This window comes from Macrobrachium rosenbergii, chromosome 13 (genome assembly GCF_040412425.1).
Source record: "Macrobrachium rosenbergii isolate ZJJX-2024 chromosome 13, ASM4041242v1, whole genome shotgun sequence".
NCBI lineage: Eukaryota > Metazoa > Arthropoda > Malacostraca > Decapoda > Palaemonidae > Macrobrachium > Macrobrachium rosenbergii.
This window is the reverse complement of record NC_089753.1, coordinates 34,206,413-34,222,718: the sequence shown is the minus strand read 5'-3', so window position 1 is coordinate 34,222,718 and position 16,306 is coordinate 34,206,413. Positions and strand designations below refer to the sequence as shown.

General features: G+C 38.8%; 1 protein-coding gene across 7 annotated transcripts in view; it reads right to left on the bottom strand.

The window, feature by feature from the left end:
* Positions 1-16,306, bottom strand: part of LOC136845144 (monocarboxylate transporter 3-like) — a 140,544-nt gene that overhangs the window by 8,330 nt on the left and 115,908 nt on the right. For 2 of the 7 annotated variants that reach the window (XM_067115087.1, XM_067115083.1), the window contains 3 exons: positions 10,168-10,230; positions 2,887-3,307; positions 703-829 (listed from right to left, as the gene is read on the bottom strand). In XM_067115087.1, coding sequence (XP_066971188.1) covers positions 703-829; positions 2,887-3,048 — 289 coding nt within the window. In that variant the 5' untranslated portion in view covers positions 3,049-3,307; positions 10,168-10,230. Of the gene's footprint in view, positions 1-702; positions 830-2,886; positions 3,363-3,810; positions 4,416-10,167; positions 10,231-16,306 lie in introns of those variants that run through there. The other 5 variants (XM_067115085.1, XM_067115082.1, XM_067115084.1 and 2 more) reach the window with 5 other exon arrangements.

The following is a 16,306-nucleotide window of genomic DNA, read 5'->3' as shown; positions in this document are numbered from 1 at the left end:
AACCAACATATTCTTTGGAAGCTTGAATATCAAGTCAATGACCCCTTTGGTGTGCTTGTTCCATATGAATAGGTTTCGTCTACTGAAATAATAATAATAATAATAATAATAATAATAATAATAATAATAATAATAATAATAATAATAATACTGTTGGAAGGCAGGTCACTTCGGAGGTCTGCTGAACAACTTGAAAACGAGGGAGCTTCCTTCGCGTGAGGATCTAGCCATATATAAATAAAGATATGCTATAAAATCAAGTAAAAAATGCGCCAAAGTTTCTTCGGTGTATAATCGAGTTTTCTGTACATCGTATAATCAAGGCTACCAAAAATAGATCTATCCTTCGGTGGTCTAGGAATAATGCTATATGAGCCGCGGTCCATGAAACTTGAACCACAGCCCGGTGGTGGCCTTCCTATAGTGTTGCCAGACGCACGATTATGGCTAACTTTAACCTTAAATAAAATTAAAACTACTGAGGCTAGAGGGCTGCAATTTGGTATGCTTGATGATTGGTGGGTGGATGATCAACATACCAAATTGCAGCCCTCTAGCCTCGCTAGTTTTTAAGATCTGAGGGCGGACAGAAAAAGCGCGGACGGACAGACAAAGCCGGCACAATAGTTATCTTTTACAGAAAACTAAAAACGAAATGCTTAAAAAAAAAAGGTCGAGACAAAAGGAACAGCTTTCAGTTACCAGTGAAGCTCCAGACAGTGCTGAGGGCGTTGCCGATCAGAGTGAAGGAGGTCGAGTTGGCGCCCATTTCCACGAGGCGGTCTCGGAACATCACGCCGAACGCCACCGTCACGGCAGGAAAGAAGAACTGTCGAGAGGCGTTGGACCCAGATGTATAAGGGACTGAATTCCACAAAAACATCTTTTTAAAAGGGATCTACATCTAAATGGAACTTCTAAAGGAGCTCAATTTCTTGTGTCATATACTGATCTAGATCGACGCAGGTGTTTGAGAGGAATTATTTAGTCTTCAGTTTGGATTCAAGGAATTTCTCAAGGAACTGAATTTCCTATGTCATCTCATATTAATCTACTGCAGATCCACACAGGTCTTTACGAGGAATTACTGTATTTAGTCATCACTTTCCATTAATTACTGGGAAAGGGTTGTATTTCTAGCATGGACACTGAAAAGTACTGAATAATTTTGATAAATTTTGGAATCTACGTAGATTAGGACACGTAAGTTAGTAAACATAATTCAGACCACTTGAGGTATGTATTCTAGTCACCAATCTTTGTAAATAAGAGGAATTACTTTATTTAGTCATCACTTGCCAATAATTACTGGGAAAGGGTTGTATTTTTAGGATGGGCATTGAAAGTACTGAATCATTTTGATAAATTTTGGAATCAACGTAGATTAGTAACCTTAAGTTAGTGAACATAATTCAGATTAATTGAGGTATGTATTCCAGTCAACAATCTTTGTAAATGGGTGAAACATTACTTATTAGGAATATTTAGTGAACGATTTTGAATGGCAACTTTATGTTAACGATTAACACATGGAACGACTAAATAACCATTTATGAAGATGGAATACTGGAAAAAGATGTCAAGCTGAAAGTATACAATATTTATCAAAAGTACTAATGACGTTAAGCTGAAGGTATTAAATAGTTAGCAAAAGTACTAAAGCTGTTAAGCTGGAGGTATAAAATAATTAGCAAAAATACTCGAGTCAAACTCAAAAAACACTATCAAATACAGAACTGAAATGTACAAGTAAACATTTTCAAAAATAGTAAAAACTCATGAGAAAAATTACTTATGAATGAGAAAAGGGCACATTCTTCCTACAATAATCCTGAATAAAGGGTGGCTACACAGAAAGCAAGAAAAGGCTGCTGTATATTTACGAATATTCTTCTTTTACAAATCATGTAATTCCAAATCTTGGAACTAGAGTGGAGTGGTAAGAAAACTCTCAAACCCACCGTCCTTTCAAGACAATTCGAAAGTGTTCTTCCAATCTTCATACTTACCATCGGAAAAATATTTTTACAGTCCAGTCATATAACTATTAAGGATAATGTTCTTCCTGTGAAAAAGAATTATGTGGAAAATTTAAATGTTGATATTTGATCATGAACTCTACTTGTGTTTCGAGACGATGTGTTAGCATAGCGTTCCCTTCAGACGTAATCTCAAGCACGACCTTGATAAGGTTTTAATTTAAAAATTGTGGTAGTCATAAGGGCATAAATCAAAAGTTGCTTTCCCAACAGATGGCGTCGAGACAGAGCCACCTGTTATAATAATGAATTATCAAACTGAGAAATCAGAAAAAAAAAATACTTCAAGAGAAAACTCGAGTGGCAATTTTTGTCGCAGTCCTGACATCACCTCCGATAAGAGAAGTTCAAGCTGTCCCCACCATTAAAGACTCTGCTCGTTTGGAATTTTATCAATTCCCTGGGGTATGAGGGCTGATAGGGACGGAATGCCGCCCCGAAGGTTTGAAGATTGACAACAGGGTCGGAAGTGCCAGTGGGGTTGTTAGTGTTCGTAAAGAGCCAAATCTAAAAAGTTTTGTTATTTAAGTTCATCAAAATAGGACTTATTTAACAGAGGTCATAAAAGAATTTTGGGATTTTATTTAACACGATGGGATTTTTTTTTATTATGAACTGCCTATATCTTTAATTTCAAAACTACACGTTACGAAATACGTCATCGAATTTACATTTCTCGTCTTACAAGCAAAAAACCTATCCGAAACATTATTACAATTCCAAATCAATTTCTGCATCCGGATATGGGTCCACTTCAAAGCCTAAACAATTTATCATTGATCGGTAGCCCAAACCACCACATCATTTTAATAATAATAATAACAACTAAGTTTATAAATTGACTTACGAAAGTTAAACACGCTCCCAGAACCACCATCCAGCCCCAGCCTCCGTCAGGAGGCACCATTTTGGCCTCCCGTTTCGGGACCGCCGCCTTCTGCGGCACGGACACCAAGGGCCTGGGCAGTGGCCTGTTAGGAACGAGTTTCTTGCTCGGCTTTCCTCCCATCTTTCCCTCCAGCCGAAAGCCTCCTCCAGGTGAGAGACAAATTCCCCGTCCTCGTCAACGTTCAATCTTTCTCTCCTTGTCTTCTTGTGCTGGACTGGAATCGCGTCAGTGAATCATACCTTCTCTCGGCGGATTCTCTTGCTTTCGGCGCGTTCTGTCAGGTTCGGTCCCGCCTTCACCAGCATCTTCTATTGGCCGCTTCCAGGTTTTGGTTACACGCTGCCACTTCCAGTATGGGTGTCGTTAATCGTCGTCACTTCTATTGGTTATCAGAAAGTTAAATGGATTTTAAATAAATCAGGCAGTAGTAGAGGCTGCTGGAGTGTATATGAATTAAAGGATGGAAAGAAAGTACTTATCATAAACGCTTATTACAATATTGAAAAACAACTTTATACTGTAAATACATATATATATATATACTGTATATATATATATATATATATATATATATATATATATATATATATATATATAATATAAAATGTACGCTACTAATAACAATAATGAGTAAAATGCTTGAGAATTAAATCCTTTTTATGCAGCCTTAAAACATCTGACAGAGAGAGAGAGAGAGAGAGAGAGAGAGAGAGAGAGAGAGAGAGAGAGAGAGAGAGAGAGAGAGAGAGAGAGAGAGAGAGAGAATGTAGTGTCCTTGACAAAATATGTTTTGCACTGATAAATCACCGTTCAAATGAACTCGGAGAAAATAAGTTCGAGCACTTTATCATCTCTGGTTTTCCTGCAGTTTTAGACACTCACTAAAAATATGTGGAGGCGACTCAATTCCGAATCAGCCGACGCAGCAATTAACTTTCTGAACACTCACTAATGTAATTAACTCGCGCCTGACAAACCTGCACACTTACAAATTGTCATTAACATTTACAAACTGTCATTAAAGATACAATTAACCAACTTTGCAATTTACATGACTGTTATTAGCACGAAGTTCATTACACAGAAGGTCCCTCGATCACTCGCTAAGTGAAGTTACGCAGTCAAGGCCTCGTGAATACTTAGATGGGGCTATTGGCCATTAATCAGTCTAATCAGACATCCTTGGTCCTGTCCAGTAACTGGGTTGGTTACCACAAACGAAACCAGACCTTCTGGTTCGTTACCTTCTACGAACATCTACGAGGGTAATGTACACGGGACTTTCAGCTAAATCCCAAATTCGACTCGTAAACTTGTAACAGACCTTAGGAGCCTGGTGCGGTTGACAATGTCTCACAACCGCGCCTCAGAAGACGTACGTGTATGAACGCAATAAATTAAGCAGTTCAAACGAATTTCTTGCTTTCGACAGACAGAGACAGAAGAAAACCGTCCCTCACTTAGCACCAAACTCAGAACGATGCATAGGCAGAGAGGCGTCGCAGTTTATCACTATCTCTTATCAGCATTATCAGTGTTTTATCTCATATGTCATAGGACACTGTGTTAACAATTTTTATTTCTGGTTTAGCATTTCCTCTTCCATTACGCCACGTTATCAGTGTTACACACTTCACTGCCATTACGGTTTATATTGATCCGTATTTCGGAGATTTGAAAATGCACGTAATGTGGTACGAGGAAAGTAAGGTACACAAAAACAAAGAACGTATTGAACAAATAACTGAAACAGAGAGTCCTATCACTACTGAATCGGAGTTACCGTCGCCAAAGCAATCTGCTTAGCCTGACCTTCAACCACGAAAAAGTTGACAGTAGACACGCTAATCGAATCAGATACGAAGGGGAAAAGAGAGCTGGTTGAATACTCGAATTAGCCAGTCTTTGCATTGCTAGCAGTTTTCCCCGTCCGAACCCATGCTGTGTTTCCCTCGTTAATTCTTCTGTCATCTGAACTGAATTGAATATAGAATTTAGGCCAAAGGCCAAGCACTGGGACCTGTGAGGCCATTCAGCGCTGAAACGGAAATTGACAGTAAAAGGTTTGAAGGGTGTAACAGGAGGAAAACCTCTCAGTTGCACTATGAATCAATTGTTAGGAGAGGGTGGAAAGTAAGATGGAAGAACGAGAATATGAAAGGAGGTACAGTAAAAGGAACGCAAGGGGTTGTAGCTAGGGGTAGATATCACGGTGCAAAGAATCTCAAGTAATGCCTACAGTGCACCACATGAGGTGCACAGACGGCACTATCCCCCCTACGGGGAGCAGCATGAATGTGACTGTGACCAATGCCTCCGTTTATCTCTGGAGTCACTCCTTGTAAGGGGAACGACTTAACGTTGCGTTCACCCATATACAGTATATATATGTGTGAGTAATATATATATATATAAACTATATATATATATATATATATATATATATATATATATATATATATATATATAGTGTGTGTACATGTATCTATTTAGATTTACTTGAGTGTGTGTGTGCGTGCGTGCGTGCGTGCGTGCGTGCGTGCGTGCGTGCGTGCGTGCGTGCGTGTGTGTGTGTGTGTGTGTGAGAGAGAGAGAGAGTGATAGAGGTAGAGAGAGAGAGAGAGAGGCAAGTTAGTTTTTACTTTCAACCCACTTAAATTCCCTCGAGAGAGAGAGAGAGAGAGAGAGAGAGAGAGAGAGAGAGAGAGAGAGAGAGAGAGAGAGAGAGAGAATGTTCATTTCCACCTCCTTGGCTGAGCAAGCGTGTAGGTTATAACAGTCTTCATAAATTGTCGTCAAACAGTTGATCTCGCAAATTCTCTCTCTCCAACGAAGAAAACAATCTCCCTGCAACGGCGCGCTTCGCAGAGAGTTTTACGCGCGCGCAATCTCTCTGTTGGACGGTGGAGCGGCATGTTGCAAGTTGCAACCCTCTCGCATGAAATCGTTTTGGTCTCTAAATGAAAGTGATTATGGAGCGTTCTTTTCCTTGATTATTTTTTTTTTGATTGACGGAATGTTTTCTTGCAAGGTTTATATTTTGTAATATATAATTCTTAATAAATATTTAGTGTAATGAGATGGGAGGTTATATAAAAGTATCTGCAGTATTCGTTATCAGTATCTTTTTATTAATACTGTATCAACATCATTAAGGGTGTTACCATTGGGAAAATGACGTCACAGCTTTTATCATGTTGTAATACTCATCTGAATGATTGCTGTATTCGAAGGATTTACAATACGCCGAGAGAGAGAGAGAGAGAGAGAGAGAGAGAGAGAGAGAGAGAGAGAGAGAGAATATTCTCTACAAAAGTAAAATGATTCAGTAACGAGTGAATGAAGGAAAAACAAGTAAAATATGCGCCGAAGTTTCTTCGGCGCAATCGAGTTTCCTGTACAGCGTACAATGCTGTATGAGACTCTCAGCCACAGCCCATGAAACTCTCAGCCGGCCGTGGTGGCCGTGTTGTTTCGTTGCCAGACGGACAATCATGGCTAACTTCAATCTTAAATAAAAAAAATAAACTACTTAGGCTTGAGAGCAGCAATCTGGTATGTTTGATGATTGGAGGGTGGATGATCAACATACCAATTTGCAGCCCTCTAGCCTCAGTAGTTTTTAAGATTTGAGGGCGGACAGAAAAAGTGCGGACGGACAAACAAAGCCGGCACTACAGTTTTCTTGTACAGATAACTAAAAGCGCTTGTCAAAAGCGGAGTGAACTGACCGTAGACGCATCGAACCTCGTTTTAAACAACGTGACATACCTCCTAACACTTGTGTTTGTGAAAGCCATCCCATTTATTCTTTAAACAAATAATACCAACTCGTTTATTTTGCAGTCACATGATTCATTTGTATCAATTGGTGTCAAGTAAATTCCAAACGAATAATGCATTTATTTAAATATTTTCTAAAATGTTAATGGAAGCTGATGATACAACTCGGTGACTAAGTTGTCGACATGCAGCAGTCATCTAGATAATGCTTCTTCAGCGATAGCCTGATATTTTATCAGAAACCAAGGCTAAAAAAGATCTACTCATAATTCACCATTGTCTCCGTTGAAGAACAGATAAAAACCATTCTTCAGAGACCTAACAGCGGTATTGTTCGGTAAACCACCGAGCTCACACAAAATGATTTCATAATCCATTACACATACAGAGTGGTCCACGACGAACCACCTTGCCAAGGCAAACATCAACAGCCACGAACATTAGCATGTGAACGAAGGGAAACTCCTCTCCGGGGCACATTATTCCCACATGAGCACTCGCCCTTTTTCTGGCGCCGAGCGAGAGTGACCTTGGCAAGGGCTCCTGTTTAGGCAAGAACCGAAACATTTGTAGAGATTAAATGAGGTTGGTCTTACGGGGACAAAGGCCCTCCCTGCGAGCCTGCTTGGGAGATCACGGCACCCAATCGCCTCCCAGATTTACCCAGGCGTCACCCACGACGGGATTTCTCATTGGAGGAGAGAGCCTCTGGGAATTCCTCTTCTGCCTTTACGTAACGGCCCGAGATGAATTACTGGGTTGGATGTGCCTGGCAAATTGGGCGAGAGAGAATCGGAGATACGACAGAGAGACCGAAGGAATGACATCAATGCCGCGAAAGAAATAAAACGGGAATTAGGTTTAGAATTCGGTGACACATCGATGGCGGCGTAAGCATCACCCGTGGCTGCGTGTGCTTTGCCTACGAGGGACATGGGAGAGAAAGAGGCTCGTGCCACAAGAAAGAACAAACAAAAATCCAGAATATTTACCAAATGGCCTTTTGCGTGGTCATAATCGCCCACAGAATGTCTTCGGTAACGATTCCCCACCAAGTATCTGGGTCATTTTGCAGGCGCTGTCGTTTATCTTATTTTAAAAAATACTGAAGCTATTGGGGATTGTGTTTGCTATCTAAAACACGGTGCTTTCGCTTGTGGGAAGGTCAAGAGATACACTTACGTAACTTACACTTACGTAACTTATCTTTAAGCAATTTTATAACTATCGTCAGCTCGTAGAGCTTACTTAACTTTTTTTCTACTAAAATCGAGGATGCTTTTGGACAGTGGTGTCGAACTGTATTCCTGTATTTCTTTCACAATTAAGCCCAAGAGCCAATGCAACGAGAAGCACTGACATTTTTTACAACAGCAGGGGATAGACGGACTTAGCTGAATGCGTCATTAAGACAGAACTGATTTTACTGACCACAAGCGATGCATGAAAACAGCAGCAGTTTAACCTGCAAAGGCCTAATTTGCAGGCTTTCCTCTGATACCTTGTTTTGGGATTCTCTTTCTTTCGATGTTTTTCCTGACCTGTAAACCTCATTTTTCCTTTTTTTATCCGAGACTGAGCTACACAAGGGAATTTGGCCCACTGTCCTAATGGCCTTTGCAATAAAAATTCAACTAAAACTTCCTCGAGTGGCTTTTGGAACTCTGTATGATTGCTGCTGCTGCTTGCATCATATCTCTAAGGTCTGTCGCCAATTTCACACGTACCAAATCCTCTTTTGTCCATGGACGGGACCGGCATGAGTGTATGAACCTGCATTGCAGTTTTAAATAACAACAATATAAACGGCAAAGCTGAAACAACAACGACTGCTGCCAAGTTTGCTATTTTCCAAGAAATAACACCCCAGCACCCCAAAAACACCAAGATATTTCAAGGCGGAGACGCAATAATTTCTTGGAAGAAGTGTCTCTCTGATTAAAGATAAACGAGGCCACGGTAATTAATAAGATTTTTCTATAAAGGACGCGCCCATGTAAACACTTCCCCGTGAGCTGGATGCACAAAGAACGGACCCAAGTAAACAAAGATACCAGAGTTAGTTGCAAGGTCTGGTGACTTATGACTCGGCCTGTACAGGCCTAAAGGATATCTTCAGATAAGACAACTGAAACTTAATACACCAAATTTATTTTCTCTTTATCAGGTGACCCATCAATTTCGGCTTCGAAAATGAAAGCTTTTGTATTCATAAATCGTATTTAAGTGGCCAGATCAGTGGATTAGTGCAATAAGACGAACGTCTTGATTATCTGCATATTAAATTTGCTTAATTGTCGCTTGTTATTAATCACAAAAATTTCTTCTATTTATTGTTATATTATAATGCACATCTAATCCTTTATTCTGGGCTTCGTTCAAACATAACCCTTCTACTTAGATATTTGCGAATATTTGCGAACCTACAAATTGTTGCCGAAAGCAAAACAATCACGAGCGAACAAAGACAGTAGAGAGAGAGAGAGAGAGAGAGAGAGAGAGAGAGAGAGAGAGAGAGAGAGAGAGAGAGAGAGAGAGAGAAATATGCCAGTAAACTAGAACAAAATTTACAGGAGTCTTATCTGAGATATGGCTTAGGTTCTGATCTCATTACCTTGTGTTAATGCTTCGATAAGAATAACAAAGGAGAAGGGGACATTTTGAAATCTTTTATCTGATTGCTTTCTCATCCTTATCAGCTGTGCAATTTACAGACTGTTTATCTGTAGTCGCATCAGCATATTGTAGTAAAAATGTTTTGCTATAATGGTGAAGGAGGGTACATCACCTAGCCCCAAAACTTGGTCTGTATGTGTAAGTCAAGCGGTTCTTGTAACTACAGTATTTTATATATAATCTATATATCTGATCTACTTCGTTTCTTATCTCAGGTGGTGTTCCTAAGGATTTTTTTTGCTTCCCTCGCTCTTTTCATCCTTTTCGCTGATGAATCTATTATTGATTTATCATCGAAACCTTTTTGAAGTTCTAAACTGAGAAAATGAGATTTCTGTCAACCTGAACTGAGAAAAGATAAAATTTTCCTTGATTTAAACCGAGGTAGAACGAATATTTTCTCTTTAGGAAACTGAACGGATAAAGTAATATTTTTGTCAAACTGCACTAAGAGAAAATAATATTTTCACTGGCCTATACTGAGGTAAGATAACATTCCTTCCAGCTTAAAGTGAGGTAATAAGCAACTTCCAACAAAAACTGATAAGATGAGACCTCTATCAGCTCTAAATGGAGAGGATACAGTATTTTCACACCAAAACTGAGACGCTCGAGTTTCTGTCAACTCAGACCTGAGGTAAAATTCCATTTCCGCCCATCTGAACTGGCAGAAGATATCAAGGTACACAGATCCTTTGTTTACGTGGCTTACCCCAAAGGGCCCATCAGGATTAGTTGTTATACAAGAAGATGATAAACAAACAGTCTGCTGGTCCTTACCAGGATCCTGTAGTGGCGTTAATGTCCTCCGCAGTGATCCAGGGGTAGCCATTTAGTGAAGCGCTGCAAAGGAGCAAGGTGACAGAGCAGTGAAAAAATAATTTTAAGTTAGCTTTTTTGTGTTTAAATAACGAAATCGACATAATGCAGTTATAAAAATCGGAAACAACTTTGCTAAATTACAGCTTTTCCTGATAATACCATAGAACACACACACATACATACACACAAACACACACAACAGACACACACACATATATATAAATATACACACACATTTGTGTTTGTGTTTGCAGTACACACACACACACACACACACACACACACACACAGAGAGAGAGAGAGAGAGAGAGAGAGAGAGAGAGAGAGAGAGAGAGAGAGAGAGAGAGAGAGATTCCTTTAAAATATCCCTGGCAATGATTTTGAAGTACTTTTGTGTGTGCGTCTGTATGTGTGTGTGTGTGTGTGTGTTAGCACTGGCTAAAAAAATATGTATCTACTTTTATAAATAAGGAGATAAAAAGAATCAATCGGTGCGAGAGAACGGAATCAGGTGCACTAAGTGTACAGTACGTTTAAATAGGCTATTGCCTAGTGCTTGCATACCTTCCAAATGAGACAGGGGTGAGGAAGGGGCGGAGGGAAGGGAGGAGAGGGGGTTAGAGCTCCTCAAAGACATGCAAACAATTCCCTCAAGAAAACCAAAGCTGATCGATCTCTTGTTTATTTAACGGTCTTACTTCGGGGATTTCGCTCGACTTTATTCCGAAGTGCGAACTCGGTGCCGGACTCTCTTTGAGGTAATTAGGATACTGCAGTATTTTTCTTTTTCCTTAATCTCAAATTCGTATTAAACTCGCCTTGTCTCATTCTGTTCTACCCCTCTTTTATCCTTCCATTCGAGAATCTTCAATCTCGAAAAGACTCACTGACTGAATTTCAATCTGGAATATGATTCACTGACTGGATCTTCAATCTCTAATATGATTCGCTGACTGAATCTTCAATCTCCAAAATGATTCACTGACTGAATCTTCAATCTCCAAAACGATTCACTGACTGAATCTTCAATCTGCAATATGATTCACTGGCTGAATCTTCATCTCCAGAACGATTCACTGACTGAATCTCCAATCTCCAAAATGATTCACTGACTGAATCTTCAATCTCCAAAACGATTCACTGACTGAATCTCCAATCTCCAAAACGATTCACTGACTCCATCTTCAATCTCCAAAACGATTCACTGACTAAATCTTCAATCTCCAAAATGATTCACTGACTGAATCTTCATTCTAGAATATGATTCACTGACTGAATCTTCAATCTCCAAAACGATTCACTGACTGGATCATCAATCTCCAAAATGATTCACTGACTGAATCTTCAATCTCTAAAACGATTCACTGACTGAATCTTCAATCTCCAAAACGACTCACTGACTGAATCTTCAATCTCCAAAACGATTCACTGACTGAATCTTCAATCTCCAAAATGATTCACTGACTGAATCTTCAATATCGAAAGCGATTCACTGACCAAATCTTCAATCTCCAAAATGATTCACTGACTGAATCTTCAATCTCGAAAACGATTCACTGACTGAATCTTCAACCTCCAGAACGATTCACTGACTGAATTTCAATCTACAATGATTCACTGACTGAATCCTCAATCTCCAGAACGATTCACTGACTGAATCTCCAATCTCCAAAACGATTCACTGACTGAATCTTCAATCTCCAGAACGATTCACTGACTGAATCTTCAGTCTCAGAACGATTCACTGACTGAATTTCAATCTACAATATGATTCACTGACTGAATCTTCAATCTCCAGAACGATTCACAGACTGAATCTCCAATCTCCAAAACGATTCACTGACTGAATTTCAATCTACAAAATGATTCACTGACTGAATGTTCAATCTCGAAAACGATTCACTGACTGGATCTTCTATCTCAAAAACAATTCACTGACTGAATCTTCAATCTCCATAATGGCTCACCGACATGAGAAAGCATTTCATCCCTTTCATCTTTGACAAGACCCACATCGTTATCCATTCCCCGTTTATTTATTTACCTCCAAACACGTCGTTTGCACTCTCCATTCGAGTTCCTTGTCAGGGTAACTTTAGTTTCTGATGTCATTTTGACAAAGTTATTAACTATAGGGGCAGGTTTTATTTTTTTTACTGTGTATGCTGGTACAGATTTTGAGTTACGCTTTGATTAAATTCTAAACATAAAAATTTGAATTCAATGTTAGATTCAAGAAATATGAAACCTCCAATTTCAAAATCTAAAACGTGATATGAATTGCGACGGACATTACTGAAAAAAAAGCCCGGACCTCCGATAAAAAAAAAATTAAAAAAATAAAAACGGGCTTGTATCCATTTCCGGACATTCCCATTGGGATTAAATTCAGAACCCAGCCAACTCTACCTTGCCCACACCTAACACCCACCAGCCACCCACACCAAAATTTAATTTGTGGACCCACAAACAAACAGGCACGGATGAATGCCCGTCCTCCATTCATCTTCGTCGACGGGCTAAAAAAAAAAAAAAAATAAGGCTTTGTTACTACGAAGTCTGACGAAAAGTTCGGATCCCTGATTACAAGAGAAAGCACTTACAAGACACATTTGTTTTAGCTAGAATTTAAAGCCTAATTACTCGGGAAGCGAGGACCTTGAAATACCTTCTTTTGTCGTCTCTAAGAAAACGCAAAAAAAAAAAAAAAATTTCACTGTCTAAATTGTTTTTGTTCTCATTTTAAAATGGCATTCATTACAAGACACAAATCTGAACCACCTTTGAATGACACTGATTACATATCCCACCTATCTATCATAATTTTCAACATACTTCCCCCTATCTATCGCCATTGACATTGCATTGAAATTTATCGCCAATAAATTTCAATGCAGTGTCAAGTCTGATGTATATTAATGCGTGTCGCCTTTATTGAAATGATTTATATCTGTACTATTTACGGCATTTGCTTGGGATATATTCTTTTGATATTTCGAAGACACAGGCGCTCACATTCTTTCCACACTGCCAGGTCCCCATTTAGGAAGGCATGGGTCCTCCCGTCTTTCATCTGCCAAAATCTTTTCTTATAGCGTCAAAAGGTCACGGTCTATATTTCTTCTCTTTTCTCTAAAATTCTGTGTATTTCTCACTCACTTTCGACTTCCTTCTTGCCTTCGTAATTTGCCCTCTCTCTCTCTCTCTCTCTCTCTCTCTCTCTCTCTCTCTCTCTCTCTCTCTCTCTCTCTCTCTCTCAAACTGAATTTTTTACTCTAAAAATTCTTTAAGGATCACACATCTCTCCGTTTTATTTTACTTCGAGTTGATAAATCAGCTCTCTCTCTCTCTCTCTCTCTCTCTCTCTCTCTCTCTCTCTCTCTCTCTCTCTCTCTCTCTCTCTCTAAAATTAAATTTCTTTGCACTAAAATTCTGTAAGGATCACACATCTCTCACTTTTATTTTCCTTCGAGTTGATAAATCGACTCTCTCTCTTTCTCTCTCTCTCTCTCTCTCTTTCAAATTAAATTTTCTTGCTCTAAAAATTCTTCAAGGATCACACATCTGTCACTTTTATTTTCCTTCGAGTTGATACATCAACTCCTCTCTCTCTCCCTCTCTCTCTCTCAAATTAAATTTCTTTGCACTAAAATTCTGTAAGGATCACACATCTCTCACTTTTATTTTCCTTCGAGTTGATAAATCAACTCTCTCTCTCTCTCTCTCTCTCTCTCTCTCTCTCTCTCTCTCTCTCTCATTGTGTGTGTGTGTGTCTATGTTTCCCACTGGCCCTCATATTTTTCCTCCATTTATTTTCCATTATCTCCCTTAAGTATCTTAATGCTCAGTTGTCTGTCAACATACTTCACAAGGTCATTACCTTAAGTATAGTTAGACAGCATTTAGTCTAACGTTCTCTTAATTACCACGAAAATGTCAAAGAAATAAATCAAATTTAGTTACTGGAGGAAAACGATTACTTATGTAAATCCATATATATATATATTATATATACGTAAATAAATATACAAATTCATATAAATACACACACATATATACTGTATATATACACATAATCACCGCACAATTTTTTCCCTTTAGAGAGTGAGGTTTCATAAAGAATGAGAATTCCAGTTCTCATTAAGTCTTTTTGGAATGAGATTACTAGCCTATACTATTCTAGACGTATTATGATTGCAACGAACCAAAGTGGACTAACTAAAAAGTACTTACTTCAAAGCTTAGATCACCAGAGGCATAACTGATCTGACAAAACGCATCTAAAGCATTCTGGCTCGATTAACTATCGAATCCGGGCCCACTTACAGATGAAGCCAGAGCACTCTGACATTCTAACTATTGGAATATTATGACAATTTCTTGTGGTAAACGTTTTCTGCCTAAGAAGGCTATCTTTAACTAGCTAGTTAAAGGATGACATGGCAGTGATTTGTCTGAGGAAAAAACAAAGAATCTATAAGACGGAACGAATTACCAATTCATATCAAAATACGAGAGTGGAAGGGATCTTTGTAAGTTTGATAATGCATCTGAAAGTGACTGATGAGAACGTAAGGAGGACAACTAAGAGGTTGAAGAATGGCAGAACATCAGTTGAGGGGATTACAAGTGAGATGCTGAAGTGTGGTGGCAAAAGTATGATTGAGGGGGTGATCAGGGTATGGATTTGTTAGCTAAATCTAAAATGGCTTCACAGAAACGGTTGAGAGGAATAACTGTTTCTCTGTAAAGAGGTGAAAGTGATAGAGGCCTTTGTAAGAATTATAGGAGCATAATGTTACCTTGGTATATCTAATAAGGTGTAATATAGGGTTTTGATTGGGAGAGTATGACAGCTGACAGAACTGATTGGGTAGAAAGACGAGAAGAGTCTCGATTTAGACAAGGACGAGGGTGTGTGGCTCCAGTGTTTGTTATGAAGGCTATGCAACGCTTGAAAGCAAAGACAAACATCTGCATGTCGCATGTATGAAGCTAGAAAACTGTTACGATAGAATCGACAGAGAGGGCGTCGAGGGCACGTAATAAAATGTCTTCACAACAAACGGAAAGCTTCTTGGGATATATGAATGGGAGAGTGAATCGTTTTAAGTATAAGTGGGTCAGAGACAAGGCTCCGGTATAGAACCACGGTTGTTTAATGCCTTTATTGGGTGGAGTGATGTGAGGAGTCAGAGGAAGGAAATTAGATGCAGAGCTGTACGATAAGAAAATGAGTCGTGAAAAGTAAATGGAACGGTTGACGTTTGCAAATAATAATGTGCTGAGTGTGATAGTGAAGAGAAGCAGCGGAAACTACTAAAAGTTTGAAAGTGGTTGCAGGAGAAGAAAGTTCAGAACAAATGTGAGTAAGGTTAAGATTATGAGGATAAATGGAATCTACGATGATCGAACACTGAATGACAATATTGCTGATGGAGAAATGGAAGTGGTTCCGGTACTAAGGCATTTGGGAGTCATTATAACATGAAGGTAATATGACAGAAATGGTAAGTCAGAGAATATATGAAGGAAGACGACAGTGTGGTGTAGGTAAACTGTAGGAGAGTGTATATATATATATATATATATATATATATATATATATATATATATATATATTAACTTAATCACTTACACAATCGTTCTTTGCATTAATACAATTACTAACAGGACCTCATTCAAACTGGATGGTATCTAGTGGGGATATTTATTCAAAAAAAGTTACAAGCTTTCTAGGGCAAACAGTCCTCATCGTCAAGCATCCGTACAAGGAGGACTGTTTGTCCTAGAAAGCTTGTAACTTTTTTGAATAAATATCTCCAAAATACCATCCGGTTTGAATGAGGTACTGTTAGTACACACACACACACACACACACATATATATATACACACGCATATATATATATATATATATATATATATATATATATATATATATATATATATATATAAACCAAAATATTGGGAAAATGTTCAACTATGAAAAATGGCCTAGCCTCAAACAAATATATCAACAATGATGCACGAATGCACGAATACATGAATACGCGAACATGTATGCCAACATATACATGCACGACTGCGCCCATTTA